Here is an 18,841-nt window from a genome sequence, read left to right as displayed (position 1 = left end):
TATATATATATATATATATATATATATATATATATATATGCTTTATCTTTTTAGTTCGACGAGAGTCCCTTTCTGTTCTATCATATTTCCGGCTTGTGCATAGTTCGACAAAAGTTAGAAGATTTTTAGTTTACAAGTTTTATTTACTTTTAATTATAAGACTTGTGATAAACCAAATCAAAAGTACATTCGAGGTGGATATTGTTAAATCTTTTCCGGCTTTTATGTGTGAAAGTATACACATTTCAGAAATCTCAATTTATGAGATAGTTTTCTTTTTTTAAATAGAAGGGTAAAGTATACTTTTCTCCCATATGGTAATTCAATTATTAGTTTTTTTTTAAAAAAAGAGAGAACTTTTATCCTCTCAAAGATTGGAGTTAAACTTCAAGTTGTTTTAATGTGAATAAAAATTCAATGGGTATTTTTTTTTTCCAATTCAGTGTCATTTGAGTTTAGTTGAGTTTTTATTATAAACTTTACGGTGATAAGATGACATGAAAATTTTGGGTAATAACTGGGGCGTTCATATTTTCAATTACGTAGTATCAAATTAAGGGTCAGTTTTTTTAAGTTAAAAAAAAGATTGAAAATAATAAAATGCAAGTTGGGCTTACGGAGGCTAAAATCCAACACACGACTTAAAAAATATCAACTCATAAAATGCTAAAACTTTTTTATTTTCTCAAAACTCATTTTCTTACTTCTAGGCCCACAAATTTCCCAACTTATTTATCTATATTTATATAAAAACTATCAACGGCTAGCTAGTTGTGCATTTTTATTTTATTTTTCTCTCTCTTTCTCTCACTTTCTTTTCTCTTTTTATCTTTTGTCACATAAAAATCCATGCATTACACGGGACTTACTCCTAATTTGATTTAAAATTAATAAATTAAGATATTTAATAATTACTAATTTATAGTACATACGTACAAATAATATATATTGAAGAGACCCCAAATTCAATATCATTATTTTATTTTATTTAAATCTTAAATATTTACACGTGTAATACTCCGACTTATAGTTGGGGTGTAACACATATAAAATAATAAAATAATACATATTGAATACAAATGATTGTGGAGAATAATACAGATTGAGATGTTTCTCCATTTCTACTGCTTACCAAATTCTTAATAACTTTCACGTTATGGAGAATAATGGAGGTTGGCAGAAAATTTGGAAATTGGATTTTGCTGAAAAAAAATAAATCCGAGTCTTAGTTTGATAGGTAAGGTGTAGGAGATTAACAACGAATAATAAGGAAGTCTAGACGATGAGGGAGTTGTATTATCATCATTGCAATACTTTTATTGAAACTACATTACATGTTACGCGAGATTGTCCATTGGCTGTTTTGGCATGGATGCACATTATAAAAGTTGAAATAATGAGGAATTCTTTGCAGAGAATTTACCAAATTGGGTTGAATTTAATTAATTTGCATTATGAAATTGGTTGGGATGATTTGCGTCCTTGGTCAAATGTCTAGGCAACCAACCACTTACTATTTCTCTTGGAATTGGCAGAATAAACATAAGCATGATGGATGTTTCCTTCATCAAACATTGGACCCTTTATAAGACCACACTATTCTCAGCTGAACAATATTATTGCCAAAGAAAAAGCTGAGATTTAAGTTGCTTGATCCCTTCCCTTGGCGATGTGGTGGTGTGTTAAAATATGAGACAAGATGGTGAGTTAGTGGCTTTTCAAAGAAAGTCAGGAACGTTACAATTTTCATGGCCAACCTTAGGGGAGTTTGTGAGGGTTTGTAATTGACCCTAGTTCAAGGCATAATAAGTGTTGTGGATTTCTAGGTAGAATGCCAAAAGAAAGTTTTACTGTGTTAGATTTGTTACATGCCAGAGTAATGTGATCTGCATCCACTTTAAAACTACTTAGTTGCTTCAGTATTTGTTAAAAATGCCTCCCAAAACATTCATTAAGGGTTCAATTTTAGCATTAATGGTATTAATCTCAGACGATGTGACATCTGTTACAATTTGCTGCATGTAGCGGGTTAACTAAATTAGTGGTTTAAAATGATGAAATGAACAACTTGCTCAATTAGAGACACTTTAAGTGGATCAAAGTGAAATGACTAGAAGTATTAGCAACACTTTTTAACATATTCCTTCTAATACACTTTATCATTAGTTAAAATTTATTAAAATTTAAAAAAATAATAAAAAAAGTTAACAAATAACATGTAAAAAATCAATAAATAACATGTGGAACTAACAAAATTTTGTGATTTTTCAGTAAATTGTAACTTAAATATGTTCATAATAGTATGTTAATGTGATTTTTTTTTAACTTTTTAAACTAAACAGATCAAACTAAAAGAAAAACAGAAGAAGACTGAAAATGTATCTTAACCTTCATTTTATAGTTTTAGAAATTTACAATATAATTTACATGTTGATCCCCCCCACCCACCCACGCAATGGAAAAAAAAAAGGCTACCACTTTGACTTTGGGTTGGTTCAGTTTAAACTAAACCTTTAAAGCAACAAGTGCTAAGTGGGTGTAAGACTGTAAGTTAACTAGTATTTGTTCACTGTGTTGTGCATAATGTTTATTGGAAAAACTATCCTAATTTGTATTTTAATTGAAAATTGATCCTAAATGCCACAATTGTAACTTACATTTTAATTAAAAAAATAATTCTAACATATTCTAATTATTCGTACTAATAATGAAGAAAATATGAATATTTTTCGTGTTTTTATTAGACTTAACGCATTTATATTTTTATTACATTTAGTCAAACCCATACATTATATCTCGAAGAGGCCAAGCCCACGAATCCATGACTCAGCTTACAGATCTTAAGCCCAAAGAAATTAAGGCCCGCAGATACGAAACCCTAAGAATTCTGATGATACTATATATTCATCGCATCACGAAAATCCCTAACTCACTCGAACCCCCCAAAACCCTAGGTAGAGAGCTCTTCCTCACTCTCATTCGCAATGGCCGCAGCAGCACGTCCTCTCGTCACCGTGCAGGCCCTCGACAGTGACATGGCCACCGACGCCTCCGCCACCGTCCCTATCCCTGACGTCATGAAGTCCTCCATCCGCCCGGACATCGTCAACTTCGTACACTCCAACATCTCCAAGAACAGCCGACAACCCTATGCAGTCAGCCGCCGCGCTGGCCACCAGACTTCCGCCGAGTCCTGGGGAACCGGTCGTGCCGTCTCCCGTATCCCCCGTGTTCCCGGCGGCGGAACCCATCGCGCCGGCCAGGGAGCCTTCGGAAACATGTGTCGTGGAGGACGCATGTTTGCCCCGACCAAGATCTGGCGCCGCTGGCACAGGAAAATCAATGTGAACCAGAAGCGCTACGCCGTTGTCTCCGCCATCGCTGCCTCCGCCATCCCCTCCCTCGTCCTCGCCCGCGGCCACCGCATCGAGTCCGTCCCGGAGCTCCCACTCGTCGTTAGCGACTCCGCCGAGAGCGTCGAGAAAACAAAAGAAGCAATCAAAGTCCTCAAGCAGATCGGAGCATTCCCTGACGCAGAGAAAGCAAAAGACAGTCGCAGCATTCGTCCTGGAAAGGGGAAAATGCGTAACCGTCGCTACATCTCACGCCGTGGACCACTCATCGTGTACGGAACGGAAGGAGCCAAAGCCGTTAAGGCCTTCCGTAACGTCCCCGGCGTGGAAGTCGCTAACGTCGAGAGGCTTAACCTTCTGAAACTTGCTCCAGGAGGACACCTCGGGAGGTTTGTGGTTTGGACAAAAAGCGCTTTTGAGAAGCTGGATTCGATTTATGGGTCTTTTGATAAGCCCTCTGAGAAGAAGAAGGGGTACTTGCTTCCCAGGCCCAAGATGGTTAACTCTGATCTTGCCAGGATTATTAATTCTGACGAGGTTCAGTCTGTTGTGAGGCCCATTAAGAAGGATGTGAAGAAGGCCACGCTGAAGAAGAACCCTCTTAAGAACCTGAACTCTATGCTGAAGCTGAATCCTTATGCCAAGACTGCTAAGAGGATGGCTCTTCTTGCTGAAGCTCAGCGCGTTAAGGCCAAGAAGGAGAAGCTCGACAAGAAGAGGAAGACTGTCTCTAAGGTACAACATGTTATTGCACTTTATTTTATTTACTTTGGTATATTTATTGTTTGCTGTTTATTATGGTGGATATATATTGTTGATCATGGTTTCATGTCATTTTTTTTATTGACTAATGTTAGTTTGTTAGAATGTTAGTGGTTTGTACAATTGTACATTTTAAGCTTATTATTGATTTTGTCATAAAATGCGCATATATTGATGATCTGTCTTACCTTGTATGCTAGTTTCCTTTTGATTTGTATTGGAATTGTTGTATCTTCTTGTTACATGTTACTGGTTTGATTAACTCTTATAAATGGAGATTTAGTTGTGCGTTATGTAAAGTTTTGCCTATGATTTTGAGTTTTTTTGGATAGTAGAGTAAGGATATCCTGTTGTATTATCTACTATGATCTTTCTAAGGATTGCTTTTGAATGCTGTTAATGTGAATTCTAGAAATTTTTTAGTCTAATAATTTGTTTGCAAGGACTGATCGTTGTTTCGTTGTCTATTGGATATATTTTATGTTGGGGTTGTCTAACGTTAGCTGTATTAGATGATTGATTCAATTCTCTATGTACTTAAAAATGGTTGCATTTTTACTTGTAATAAGTTAGACGGCCACACTGTTTTGAATATGAACTTTCTTTTAACTCGCAAGTGTTTTATGCTAGTCGAAAGTATCTGCCAAATTTACGTGCTTTGCTCAGTGACCTTATACTAGTCGAAAGTAACTGCAAGTGACCTGTTAAAGCCTTTATAATTTGGTAATTAAAGGTGCTTAGTCTATATATATATATATATAATATCAAATATGTTGATCTCATAAGATCTTGCATCATAGAACTTGTGAAAAAATGGAAAGTTCTTGTAAGACAATCAGGGCTCCAATAATAAGTTGCTCTTGAAAGTTCTTCATTTGAATGTATCTGAAGATTAGATTTGAACGACTCTTGGTTTTAGGCGTCCGTTCTATATTTTTGTTATTCTTGTTGTATTGTGCATTTTGAAATGCTTTTTTATGTAGGAGTTTCTAGTCTTGGACAAACGTTAACATTATATTTTCAACACATTCTCCTCCTAGTGGTTGATAAGTATGTGAGTTTAATATTTAGTGGGGATTTAAATTAATGTAGCCCAATAGGAGAGATTGTTACTAATATTTCTCTTGTTTTATTAGCTGTCTAAATGTTGCCATTGTTTCGAATTGACCTAACTTTGTTCTTTTCAGGAGGAAGCTTCTGCCATCAAGTCTGCTGGGAAAGCATGGTATCACACTATGGTGTCAGATTCTGATTATACAGAATTCGACAACTTTTCTAAGTGGCTGGGTGTTTCACAGTAAACTTTATGATTCATATTTTCGTATTAGATTTTTGTTTTGTATGCCCATCAGAACTAAATATCTTTGGTTTTTTTGTTTTGCGAGTTAAGGTTATCATAATTATGCAGACAATTTGGAAATTTTGTTTGTCGGATTTTATAGTGCAAATTCTGGTTGTCTTATATTAAAGCAGATCCATTTTTATTACGCTTTACTAGTTTGATTTTTGAATTTTGGTTTCAATTTTGAGAAGGAAAGATCACATGAACCCTAACGCAAATCCTGACGAGCAGCGAGCAACACCATGCGATCTTAGAGGCACAGTCAAGAATACTCTTTCTCTGTCTTCTGTTTCATTCTGCTATACCTTTTTCTCATAATTTATGGGGAAAACGATGCACCTTTCGTTCAGCAAACGCCACACGGTCTCAAAATCAAGTTTCGAACAAATGTTTTTGTGATAGTAATTTTATTCAAGAATGGAATGATAATCTTTTCTCATTATTGTTTATTAATGGTGAAATGACCCTAAAGTCTTTAGCAAAAACAGATTCTATATTTTAAAGTTGAGTTCTTTATGAATTCAACGATTCTTAAGTCTGCAGTAAGAACAAATGATCCTTGATGGTCCTAAATTTTGTAGTTAAGAGTTTTTTTTTATTATGAATTTTATACGGATTAAATGATAGTTGGTGATCCTAAATTGTGGTAAGAACTTATTATGAATTTTTTTATGAATTCAATGATCTTAAATTTTGATGCAATAATAGATTATTTTTCAAATTTTTAATGAATTGATTATCTTTGGTGACAAGAATAAATTCTTAATGAATTGAATGATGGTGATCTTTAATTATGTGACAAGAAGGGATTTTTTATTTAGAATTCATGATGAATTTAGTGACCATTCATGATGCTAATAAATTTAAATTTTAAGAACTTTAAATACTTTAATTAAAATTCTTTTTATTTTTAAAATTTTATGTTTGGATAAAAAAAAAGTTAAAATTATGAGGGTGAAAAAAAAATGAATGAAAGAAAAGATATGATTGGTGTGTATACTCAGATTCAATCGATGCTCCAACAGAGAATTTCAATTTTTCACCTTTTAAAAAGAAATTGAAATTTTAAATTTTTAATTGTTTAAAATTTTATTTTAAAATTTCAAAATTTTAAATTCTTCAAAAAAAACATACAAACAATGAATTTTAAATTACAGAAATTCAAATTCTCTAATAAATTACTTTCCTCAGTTAAAATTATCTATCCAAACATATTCTAAATTCAATGACAAGAACAAACTCTTCATTTTAAATCTTTGATCCTAAATTCAATGAATCTAAGTGATCCTAATTGAAATTATAATGTGAATTTTGATCATAATTTTAAACAAATTCAAATTTTTTATGAATTCAAAATAATCTTAAATTGGAATGGAAGTTGTGACCCTTATTTGTTTATAATTTTTAATTAGATTAATTATGTTTTTAGTTTTTCATATTTTTAGTCCTTTAATTTTTTTTAACAACTTTAAGTCCTTCGTTTAATTTTATGTTTAATATGTCTAATTCTTCTAATTTTTTTTTATTTTTAATCTTTCATTTATTTTTGTTAAAAATTGTCTCAAATATAAAATAAACAAGAGACTAAAAATTGACAAAATAAAAACTAATTTTAAGTAATAAATATAAATAAGAGACTAAAAATAAACAGAAACTTTTTAAATGACTAAAAATCCTGAGATAAAATTAAGGAAGTACTAAAAGTTGTAAAAAAATAATTAAAGGGCTAAAAATTGAAATTTAAAAAAAATGAAGGAACTAAAAATTGAATTAAAAAAAAAACCCTGATAATGACTCTTGGTGACCCTAAGAATGCTTGGTATATTGTGTGGCATGCAGTGGTATGGTCTTTTATGGTTGATGCAGAACTCATAATTTTTTGGCAGGACAATTTCTCTGTGACCGAGTTGCTGGCCATGATCAAGATTCACTCCTGGTTGTGGTTCGATTCTTTTATAGGAAGTAGTTTATTTTTTCTTTCTTTCTTTCTTACGAGTTGTATGAATCTAGTTGCTTAAACTCCTCTTAACTCGTTTACAGTTTTGCAAGTCTGGTTGGATGTTGAACAATCTATGCTTAGGTGTTGCAACATGCAATACGTTCTCGAGGTAAGCATCTAATCGTTCGGACCTAACTTCTCTATTGTTCCTTTGATTGTTTTTTGAAAATTATACAATTTTAAAATTGAATCACAAAATTAAATATTAACATAATTACATAAACAACATAAAAACAGCTGAAAAAAGGACAAGAGAGAAACCAATTTGGTAGTTGTTCCTTTAGCAAGCTGAAACTTTGCTGGTGGCTGGTTATATAACATGGAGGAATCTTCGTTTTTTTTGTAATGCTTTTGCAAGCATTAGCTTCTTGAAGTATTGCTCCTAGTTGGAGTTTTTTTCTTACTTTTTAATTTAATTTTTTGGTTTAATTTGATATATTCGATAAATGACTTATTTGATTTTTTGTTCAGTTTGATATTTTATTTTTTAAAAAATTTACTTTGGTCTATATCTTAATTTAAAACTTAAAAATAGTCCTGATAGATTTAACGTTATCAATAATATAAAGTTGTTGACGCTAAAAATCGTCACATGTAATTTTTTTCTTTAAACATGTTGATTATGTAAACACAAGAACAACAATTAGGAACTCAGAAGAAGAAGAATATAATCCAGAACCTAGATGAAGAACATAACCCAGAACAAGTCAAGAACCACAAATCAAAAATCCCAAATCCCAAATCGCAACTTTAAATCATAAATCAAGAACCCCGAATCACAAATTCATCTCAGGTTACGATAGTTTTGAAAAGGAGAGGTTCCCTTGGAGGAGGTTGAGGGGGACTCGCTGGCAATCTTGCGGGCATCGACAATGATAAAGATCAGAGTCGGTAGTGGTAGATGGAGGCTGAGCATCTCACCGCAGAACTTGTCGGCATTGGTGACGATGAGAACGAGATTAAGGGGCGGAGCTTGTTGGCGTTGGTGGAGGGAGGCCGAGCATTTTTGTAGGAGTGGTGAAAGGAATTCCTAAGAATTTCAAGCATACTAGGTTTGAGGAGGAGATGAGGGATACAATTGATGAAAATGATGAAAATTAAGTGTATTGGATAGAAGGTTGAGGAAAAAGATAGGGATAGTGAAGGAAAAAAAACATAGGTTTTGTGACGATTATTAGCTGTAAATATCTTAATTCTGGTAACGATGTTAACATTAGATAAACCTGGAAGGACTGCTTTGAACCTTTTAATTAAGATAAAGGATCAAATGAACTTTTTAAAAGATAAAAGACTAAACTGAACCCAAAAAATAAAATAAGGGACCAAATAGGTCATTTGGTTATTTCAGACTCTTTTATATTGGGTAGTGGCATTTCTTGTGCTACAGTTCAGTTTTCCTTTTAATGGAATTCCTTTTGTCTATCAAGAAAATAACTCAATTTAATTAAATTCCTTGCATTCAAATGATAAGGATTTAGATTGCCTTGGCCAACTTTGCTGCAGAGGAGCATTTCACTATTCTGTGTTTGAGGGAATTACTAGCTATAGATGTTTAGTGAAATGAAAAAAATATAGTGGGGTATAATAGTAGAACTTGATAAATGATCTTACCGAAGGAGATTCTAACTTGTCAATTTGGTTTCACTTTTGTCGTTAAAGGGCATGTTGAACTCTGACAATACTGTTGTATAGATTGATATCTCTCTGGAGGACAAGACCATATATAGCTATAGGACCTTTGGAACCAATGGATATAACTTGTTCTTCCATTTGCTTTTCTCCAGAATGACATTGCTTTTAGGCCCTACAAGTTCTGGGAAAAACACACTCCTGTTGGCTGGAAAACTTGATCCATAATTAAAGGTTAGAGCATTGAGGAAAAGTATATTTATTTTGTTTAACGATGTTTTCATGTTTTTAGCTCTATTTTCTTATCTTTAGAGCTCTAGCTAGTACAACTTCTTGATCAGTTCTCTGGAAAGGTAACTTATAATGGTCATGCGATGAATGAGTTTGTACCCCAAAGAACTGCTGCTTATGTCAATCAAAATGTCTTCATATGGAGAAATGACACTTAGAGAAACCTTGGCCTTCTTGCCAAGAGTCCAAGGAGTTGGATCTCGTTATGCTTACAACCTGAATTCAATTGAAAACGAAGACTGACATTTTAGATGAAAATTAACTTTTGACTGTATAATACATTTGGCATTGCAGACTTTTACTAGTGGAATTGCCGAGAAGAGAAAGAGGCAAATATCAAGCATGATCTACATATTTATTTTATGGGGTATATACATGCATCTGTTGTCCTTCCTTTTATATTGTTGAATAGCTGGTAGCCTTTCAAACCCAAAAGAGAAAAAAATATGACAACCTTTTAATATCAATAGCTGTTTGCTTTTTGAGATTCCATTCTTCTACTGCTTGCTATTTATTTCAAAATTTCTCACCAGTTGTAGGTGATAACAGCAAACAGAACAGCTATTTCTAATCTCAGTTACATTGGCAGTTGGTTATGTTGAAATCAAGTGCATCTTATATTTCTTTTCCATAAAAATAGAAATGAATGATAATTAAGTGGTTGTTCTTTGACTCAATGCTCACTAAGGCTATAGCATCCGAAGGCTAGAGGGCAAATTTGATAACAGATCATGTCCTAAGGGTAAAATTTATAATTTGAAAGCCATCATTGATCTTCATGAATTCATCGTAACATTTTGTTTTAAAGTCTCTTGTTTCTTTTCTATGAATTTGCAGATTTTAGGACAAGAGATTTGCACTGATACATTGTAGGAAATGCAATGTTAAGAGGCAACTCTGGTGGACAAAGGAAATGTGTTACGACAGGTAAAATTAACTTGATTTCAGACTTGAAGTGTATATTGTTTAATCACCAGAAAATTGATTATATGTCAGATTCCTTAATAATTATAAATCTGTAAATATGGTTGGACCAGCTAAAGCTCTTTTCATCGATAAAATATTCCCTGGTTTGGATTTCAAATTTTTCGAATTAATGGGTTTCAAATGTCTTGAGAGGAAATGTGTGGCCGATTTTTTTTGCAAGAAGTGTCCTTGCGTTTATTCTCAATGATTAATGTGTCTACACTAGTAAAAGTTAGTATTAACAATTTAATTCTGACCATGAAAATTATGTCTTGGTGAAAAACTTACTGCTGAATTTGACAGGTCTAAGAGCCACCCAGCTGCATGGACAACTGGAGAGTATGGATTGGAGTCGGAAAATGGGAGCTGTTAAAAGCTTGTTTATCAAGAAAATATTTTCTACAGTACACCTTCAAGCTTTGCCAAGTAGGATTAGAAAGTTTCATTTTATTGTTTTATCATCAAATGCTATTATTGTATTTTATTAACAACTTCCCCTCCTTTCAGCTTGTTGTATTTGGTAATTATTGCCATGACTCATGGAGGCATATATGTGGGTACATTGTTCTATGGTGTTGTTGTGACTTGTGACAATGTTTAATGGATTGGCTGAAGTTTCCATGGTCGTTTCAAGGCTTCCTGTTTTCTACAAGCAAAAGGGACTGTCGACGCTTCTTGGGATATTCCTCACTTATGTTATTGGTTTTGAGCATATGTTTGAAGGTAAAAACAAGTATGTTTTGACACATACTTCAGCAACATTGTGAATTAATGTTTTCTGCCTTGTCTCGTTTTCTCTGAGTCCTACTAATAAAAATCAAATGGCTCTAACACTTGGGTCGTTTACACTGTCCATCCTTTTTTCTGAGTGGTTTTGTTTTGTCCTATCTATGGATGTAAAACAAAACAATCCCAGTCTTTCTCCCATTATATTCTTTACTAACAATGCTCCTTTGTTCCCTTTATGCCCCAGACATTATAAAAAAAAATGGTGGTTATGGGGCTTTGGATATCACCAATGAATCTTATGATGATATGGACAGAAGGCTGAAACACAAAAAAAGAAGTATGTCAAAGTGTGACTTTACAAACACAAATTTAGCAACAAAAGGCCACGTTTCTTGTTTTTGGTGAAAACGAAAGGCCACGTTGATACTAGTCACTAGACAATAGTTACTCCCTCCCCTTTTTCTAATTTTGTGATGATACATTTGTATCATTAAAAATATCGTATAAACCTGTCTCTACTCGAAGGCAACAAAATCACTGCAATACAACAATTGTTATAAGAATCATCTGAAAATACATTATGCTCTTTAGCTTTCTAACATTTACTACTATTTTGGTTGTGGTTACAATGGACTACGGTTACATTTACAGGCTTTTCAGTGGGTGCAAGATATTCCCCATGCCTTACCGCTGGCCGAGCAAAACCTCAGTCTTCAATCCAAATTTGCCCTACCTAACTGTAGAAGATGTTAGAATAGAAACATACATGGAAAGAACAAAGAAAACTACGTAAAATATGATGAGAAAAAAACACATACCATATCAACAAATTGCTAGTGGTGTTAAGCGGTTTGACATGATAGATCATTTGTCTTGACATCAATTCCTACTGCCACGGTATTGACATCATATGTTGACAATACCTTCTTCTGAACAGAACAATAAAGATATAAACTAGTCAAATTTCATATTTCAAAACTCAAAGTTCATATTAAAGTCCATTCGTCAAAACAGCTTCATGAGAGTGTTTAAGCATCACTAAGTTGAATGAGGTGCGAAGAAACTGAGGTGTGAAGTTTAATGTTGTTAGATTACTTTAACCTTGTTCCTACAGATACAAATTTCATGGTGAAGCTCTTCATTTTGTTTTCTGAAGAAAGGTATTTAGGCCTCGTGTGGAAGGGGTTATTTTCAACTAATTCCGGATTCTGGACAGATCTTAAAAGTTAGTATCGAAAGGCCTTGTAAAATTATTATTTTTTGTTTTCAGTTTTTGCTGATTATTTTTTTTTCTTCCTTATAGGATTTTAGATAAGTTCTTTTTACTCTTCAAAGTGTTATCTAAAATTTTCTAAGAACTAAAAATAAAAGAAACATAAATTGCAAGATTTTAAAAAAAATAATTTTACAAGGACAAAACACAAAAAAAGCTAAATTATAAGGACTAAAAAATATTGAAACTTTTATTTTATAAAACAAAAAGTTCTTTTGAATATATAAATTATTATATTAAAAGTAAAATTTGTAATAAATAAATATTTGTGAACATATAAATTATATTTTAAATTTCTGATAAATAATTAATACAAGGTTATTTTAAATATCGATAACTTCTTTAAAAAAAACATTGAAATTCAATTTTTTTTTTAAAAAAAGATGAAAATAGTAAATTAAAAGAGATAAGAGGTTAAGAAAAATCCCCAAAAATGTTCTCATTGAAAAAATCCTATAGAAATGCTTTCGGCGAAGAATAAGTCCTAAAAACACTCTTCCAAGATATTATTCTAATTTATATATAGAGAGGATTTGAGCTATGCTTTTAATTTGTTTGTATTTTTATAAAAAAAAACATTTTGTTTTTATCTTTGATGAATTCTTTAATGAGAGTTCATATTAAAATTTATATACACTTATTAATCTAATAAATACTTTAATTTTTCAAGTAATTTGGGGTTAATAAAAAATTAATACAAGAGCCTATATTTATTACATGGAAATCCTATCATGTCATTCACATGTAATTAGAAAGTGAGAACATTTCGGGGCCTTCTGAGAGAGATCCCTTGATGCCTAGGGACTAGTTGAGTAGTTGGTAAAATTGCTTATGGTTTAAGCTTGTGCAGTAATCTTTTGGATGGGTCATTGGCGCCTTGCCCAGTAGGTATTGGGGGTGTCTCCCCGTTCTATCACTTTTAGTCACAAAAAAGAGAGAAAGAAAGAAAGTGAGAACATGTGTGGCAAGGGTGGCCAGCAGACCTCCCCCTTTGAATTTGTCCCTGTTTGGGCCTATCTACTCATACAAGCAACTTAATATATTTGGTAGTTAGTAAAACAAATTTTGTAGTGATAATGACAAAATATGCACAAGCACAACCCATAAAAGATCAAGATTCAAAGCCATAAACATGGATTCATGAACCGACAATAGGTTAGGTGAAGACACATAAATGGTTTTAACCCCCTCCACATGAATGGATTTGTCATAAACAAGGGTTAGATGAAGATACCCGAATAGTTTTATATTATATTTCTAACATGCCCCCTCTCAATTCTTGGCTTAAAGCTTGGAGAATGCACTGGCCCACCTACCACCTTGGGCCGAAATGGAACTTTCTATCGGAAGAATGGGGTGGCAATGATTGAACTCTAGATACAATGTAATAAACCAATAGTCGTAAAAGTTTACGCTGTTCAGGGAAAACACATGTTTTAATTATACATTTATATTTTTAACAAGATTAGCATGCTCTTGTTTAATTTTCTCAAAACATAAAACATCGAGCAGATGGGTTGTACACCCTACATTTAACAAAATGATACTTGAAAAAAATTCAACTATGAACTATGTTTCTTTTAAAAACATGTTAACTTTATTTTGCAAATATGTGGATAAACTATATAGCCATCATTGGGATTGATATTGAAACTTACGATGGGTTCAAAGTCAGGGCTAGACAAGTTGACAGTGAGGTTTCTCATTAACAACAAAACCTGCAAAAGAACACCAAATGTACGAAAGTCAGTAACCAAGAAAGGTTTGTATTGCGCCCCCCCCCCAATATAGACTTATAAGTTTTGATACCATGCTATGAAGCAACTATCCCAAAACTAACATTGAAGGCATATGAATGATTTTATACTCTCTTAGAGTAAATTTCAATTTAAAGGAAAATTTCATTACGCCTTACTATGTTAGAGGACATCCAAGACTGACAAATTCCAGCAACAAGGTTTGTAGTCTGAATTGAACTTAAATGAACAGATGACAGTTAAAATGATTTTTGTTCACATTGATATGATCATGTCCTTTTCCTTTCAAATCATGTTTTGACACTATCAATCAGTAAAAAATGTTTTCATAGGATTCCTTCTTCCCTTTTGTCAGTTTCACCATTGCAATTACTTTGGGAGGGCATATCATCTAATTAAAGGATGATAAGTTTCATCCAAGTATTCAACTCACAGTTTCAAAATTTATAGGATCCATTTCCTTCAGCTTCTGGACATGGTCGTTTGTTTCTGGATCAAATACACTTCCAATGAAACTGTAAACTTCAGCAAAATCTGGCAAACCTGAGAAATATGTTCAAAATAACAAATGATCATCCTTTTCAATTGAAAATGAATGCAAAACAAAAATCATCACATTAGAAGATTACCATGAAGCACTGGAGCTTGTTTCCCTTGCTTGGGTATCTCAGAAGTCGGTAGTGCTCCAGTAGAATTTCCTACACCACTGAGACTGCTGTTGGTAATCTGTGCTATCCCCTTTGATCCAATATCAGCTGAATCAGTAACGTCATATAACGTAATAAGTGGTGGACAGTTGCATTTAGTATAGTAAATAAATGTAGACTATTGACTTCAAACAAACAACAAACAAAAGGAGTATGCATGCCTTCATTTCCATGATGAAGATTGTTGAGTTCATCCTGACAGGTCATGGGTTTATCGGCTCCAGCATTCATCAGCAGGGAAGTTTCATCCCATGAGGCAAACCCAGGTGCAAGCGTATTTCTCGATGAAGCATAACCAATGGAAGCTGGTAGTGGCACCAAAACTGGAAAACCAGAAAGCAGCATGTCAGGGATGCATGAAATGTTGCACCTTTAGGGACAGAGAATATCGCCATCTCAAATAGAAACAAACCATTTTTTGATGCCTTTTGCGGGTAAGGATGAGCAGCTTTGCGCTTTGGACGGGGAGGAGGCACATGTGCCACAGTCCCATTCTTTTGAACTTTCAAGAAGTATTTCTGGGCATGGCTTCGAATCTATAACAAAAAGTAATTCGTTAGTGACAAATAATGCCCGTATAGAATATAGACATACTGAAAAAGCAGTCACCGTACCTGAATAACTGTTTTTGAACCTACAAAATCTTCAATTTTCTTCCAGTCCCTGTCAAATCTGAATAAACCACAAGATGTCACCAACTGGATTGCAGAGTTCTTCGCTTAATTTAAATTACAAAGTTGAGAAGATTGAAAATAGAGCACAAGCAGACTGAAAGGTAGTTTCAAACAAAATTACACCTTAGCCTGAAAATGACTACATTTTATTTATATCTTCTCCTAATCCAATTCTGTGCTTCCACACAATACAAGTATCAAATTAGTTTTCATTCCAAGTTTTCAACCTTGTGACATTCCATCTACTTGTAATTGTACAGTTTTTCTAACAACCTGACCATCCTCTACTCTAATAGGAGTTCTTCCACCTACAGGTCTTAGCATCTATTCTGGATCCCTCTTTGGAGAATTTCCCCTCAGTCTATCTCATTAAGCCAATGCCCTGGCTCAATATCCAAAATCCAATAACTATTCCTCAAAAGGCAAATATATCTTGAACCATCTAGTGGTAGATGAACCTCGACACAGATGCAAAGCATGAAACCATGGCCAAGAATCTGTTAAGGTAGCAATTCCGGTAAGATTTGTCGAAATAGGCTTTTCCCATGTCACCTCATGTCAGAAATACCCAGAGAACCAAATCAAGAATGGTATTACTATTAATAAACCCAATAAGCTTTGGGGGTACTACTCTCTCAAACTTTTATCCTCTATTTGTATCTTGCATACATTGACTGACTTAAACATCGGAGTCCCTGCAGATACATCAGTGGAACAAATTCGGCTCATTGGAATATTCCATCTTCAGGACTCATGCTAAACAGCATCAATTGGGTTCTCCCCAGAGACCAAAACGAATAAGAAATGCTGGCCAAAAGATGTAATTTTCTCATACAGAAAAAGGCAGAGAAACGGAGATAATTAAAAATAAAATACTCAATTTGGCGGTAAGAACCTCAAACAAACATAGAAGGGAAAGAAGGAAGTGGACTCACAGTTGGAGAGCTTCGAGAAACTTATCATGTTCTTCCTCAGTCCAACTCTCTCTGGACTTGGTTATGGTGTAAGGCTTTCTTACCTTCTTCCCAGAACCATCACTCGGTGCTGCTGCAGCCATTGACTGAGAATTCGAAGTGTTGGTGGTGGAGTTCATGCTCCGCCACAAATAACATAGACTCACAGTTTCAACAAGAAAGAGCTTAGAGAGAGAGAGAGAGAGAGAGAGAGAGAGAGAGGGAGGGAGAGGGAGAACGATGTGGCGTGGGAAGCAGGGTGGGTATATGTGCGGTTCACAATTTGAGAGCCACCAATATCAATTGTCCCAACACCAAACACAAACACAAACACAACTTCTTTCCACCACACTGATTTCATCGTCCCTTGTTCGGTCCCATCCGGACAAAATATTGTCCTCTAATTTCATACACCATATGCCCACCATCTTGGGTGAACAAACAAATAAGTGGTTTAAGTGACATTAGATTTAATTTTTTATAAATAAATATTAAGTTTGAGTTTTATGAATAAAAAAAATAATTAAAAGAATTTTTTTAAAAATAATTAATTAATTATTAATAATATCACGATGATTAAAAAAGAATTGCTCATCTTCTTATATTTGTTTAGTATTTATATGGTTAGTAAAAAATACTAACATATTTTTGTTTCCTTAAAAACATAAAACTAAAAACCGCATAAGAAAGCATATTTATTTTATTATTTTTTTTGTTTCCATGACATATGAAATTATCATTTTTGTTAACAACTAATTTGTTAGAAAATTGTATCATTTTTATTAATGACTAATTTGTTAGGAAATTTTACACATCATTCTTAGTGATGTCTTTTCTTTCATTTAAGAAATTTAAATCTAATTTTATATTGATAATATGTTAATAAGTATCTATTTATTTCAAGTTTTTATGATAGAGATTAATTATATCTTTTATTGAAAACAATTATATTAAAATCAAGCAAATTAATATAAATAGAACAATTCTCTTCTTAAATATGTAATACAACTACTTACTAAAAATCCCATTTAGTTAAGTGAGAACTACCTTGCACTCCTAATCATGTTAAGATAAGATTGTCAATCTCACTAAGCATTTGTAATGAAGTCACGTTCGCTTTCTAGCATATCCGCCTAAACATATTATGATTTCAATTAGGTAAGTCAACCTTGATAATCCACTTGAATGCATTGACAACTCCTCAAAAAAAAAGAAAAAGAAAAGCATTCTTGGTTATTAATCCTTTGAATGGTGGATTTGAATGATAGAGAATGAAGCATGTTTTGGAGCATAAAAGTAGTGGGTCCCAGGCAGGTTTGATGGATTGCTCCGGTCCACTAGTGCCAAGGTGTAAAATGGTTGAGTTGGCCCACAAGGATCTTGCGGCTCCCAATAATTTCATGTTTCTTCCTTCTTTTTATTTTTTTTGTGGTCCTTGTTGGACAACCGAAAACACTTCTGGTTTTTTTTTGTTATCCATTTACTACGCAAGCTTTTTCTCTCCAACGGCCACGCGACACGTGGAATCATGCGTATCCACTTGTGAGTTCTGGTAACTGACTATTCCGTCTGCGTTTTTGGGTAGGCTGCTGCCGACTATTGGTTGTACGACAATTCTTATTAGGCAGTGAATGAAGTGATATATATATGTATATTATCATTATTGTGTACTTTGACGAATGACGACGGCTAGGGATTAGAAAGGATTAAATTTGTGATATTTTTAAATTTAATTTAATTAATTTTAATCGGTTTGATCAAATTGAATTTTGACGAATTTAAGTTTGAAATTCGTTAAAATCAATCTAATTATAATTGAGTTAAATTAAATCATCATATTTATTATTAAGATTTAGGTGTCAATGTGAAAAAAAGATAAAATTAAAGAATTAATTAAGATGAAATTAAAGTTTATGATATCTATCTAAAAAAAATAAAATAAAATTTAAGGATCATTTGGGATAAAATTTAAAATTTATAGAATTATAATGTCTAGTTTCAAAAGAATAAAGTTTAATAAAATAAATAAACGCGGCGATGAGCTTGTAAGAAGGAGTGAGGGCATGGAGGTCAAACCAGGAGAGGAAGTGGAGAAAGAAGTGGTAGCAAAGGACGTCGATGAGGGTGGTTGGGGTGAGGTGGTCATCAATGGCAAGGTAGACATTAGGGATGGCGAGAATAGAGATGGAGGAGTGGTTCGAGGAATCTGCACGAGGGGCGTAGCAGAGGTGAGGAGGGAGGTGAATTGGGAGAGCTTTGACACGATGGAGAGGAGGGTGATGAGGTTGTTAATGTGTGGAGAGAGAGGTTTAGAGAAGGAGTTGCATATGAAAAAAAAAGTGTGGGATAATAAAAAGTCAAAAAATATAAATAATATTTATTTTTACTTTTGTTAGACACTGGACA

General features: G+C 33.5%; 2 protein-coding genes and 1 long non-coding RNA gene across 6 annotated transcripts; 2 read left to right on the top strand and 1 right to left on the bottom strand.

Moving 5' to 3' along the window:
- The first annotated feature begins 2,919 nt into the window (after positions 1-2,919).
- Positions 2,920-5,584, top strand: LOC100786828 (60S ribosomal protein L4). The gene is made up of 2 exons (XM_003537200.5): positions 2,920-4,088; positions 5,303-5,584. The coding sequence occupies exons 1-2, from the start codon at positions 2,985-2,987 to the stop codon at positions 5,414-5,416; spliced, it is 1,218 nt and encodes a 405-aa protein (XP_003537248.1). The 5' UTR covers positions 2,920-2,984; the 3' UTR covers positions 5,417-5,584.
- Positions 5,585-7,117: 1,533 nt separating this feature from the next.
- LOC102667208 (uncharacterized) lies at positions 7,118-11,173 on the top strand. Of its 2 annotated transcripts, none has more exons than XR_005886914.1 (7): positions 7,118-7,393; positions 7,498-7,565; positions 9,241-9,319; positions 9,671-9,743; positions 10,065-10,118; positions 10,214-10,303; positions 10,646-11,173. It is a non-coding gene; the product is annotated as an uncharacterized lncRNA (long non-coding RNA). The 2 variants fall into 2 exon arrangements; XR_416219.4 differs by having other exon boundaries at positions 9,671-10,118; positions 10,646-10,768; positions 10,850-11,173.
- A 239-nt stretch (positions 11,174-11,412) lies between these two features.
- On the bottom strand, positions 11,413-16,847 carry MYB118 (MYB transcription factor MYB118). 3 transcript variants are annotated; one of them, XM_006588451.4, is made up of 9 exons: positions 16,418-16,847; positions 15,423-15,480; positions 15,221-15,344; positions 14,970-15,131; positions 14,731-14,856; positions 14,535-14,644; positions 14,003-14,062; positions 11,890-11,997; positions 11,413-11,808 (listed from the first exon to the last, which is right to left on the bottom strand). In XM_006588451.4, exons 1-8 carry the CDS (start codon positions 16,573-16,575, stop codon positions 11,914-11,916), a joined length of 882 nt encoding a protein of 293 aa, XP_006588514.1. In that variant the 5' UTR covers positions 16,576-16,847; the 3' UTR covers positions 11,413-11,808; positions 11,890-11,913. The 3 variants fall into 3 exon arrangements, with proteins under 3 accessions (XP_006588514.1, NP_001235909.2, XP_025979761.1); NM_001248980.2 differs by having other exon boundaries at positions 11,529-11,808; positions 11,890-12,000; positions 16,418-16,835; XM_026123976.2 differs by lacking the exons at positions 11,413-11,808; positions 11,890-11,997 and adding an exon at positions 12,985-13,260.
- Between the last annotated feature and the right edge of the window lie 1,994 nt (positions 16,848-18,841).

This window comes from Glycine max, chromosome 10 (assembly GCF_000004515.6).
Source record: "Glycine max cultivar Williams 82 chromosome 10, Glycine_max_v4.0, whole genome shotgun sequence".
Lineage (NCBI taxonomy): Eukaryota > Viridiplantae > Streptophyta > Magnoliopsida > Fabales > Fabaceae > Glycine > Glycine max.
The sequence above is the reverse complement of the archived record's forward strand: the minus strand, read 5'-3'. Positions and strand labels throughout refer to the sequence as shown.

What these genes read in the sequence shown, in the direction of transcription:
- MYB118 (NM_001248980.2), bottom strand. Translation starts at nt 16,575, where the DNA reads ATGAACTCCACCACCAACACTTCGAATTCTCAGTCAATGGCTGCAGCA. An exon ending in GCAAAAGGCATCAAAAAATG is followed by an intron (nt 15,132 to 15,220) that starts GTTTGTTTCTAT and finishes CTGGTTTTCCAG; the next exon opens with TTTTGGTGCCACTACCAGCT. An exon ending in ACAAGCTCCAGTGCTTCATG is followed by an intron (nt 14,645 to 14,730) that starts GTAATCTTCTAA and finishes CATATTTCTCAG; the next exon opens with GTTTGCCAGATTTTGCTGAA.
- LOC100786828 (XM_003537200.5), top strand. Translation starts at nt 2,985, where the DNA reads ATGGCCGCAGCAGCACGTCCTCTCGTCACCGTGCAGGCCCTCGACAGT. An exon ending in AGAGGAAGACTGTCTCTAAG is followed by an intron (nt 4,089 to 5,302) that starts GTACAACATGTT and finishes TGTTCTTTTCAG; the next exon opens with GAGGAAGCTTCTGCCATCAA.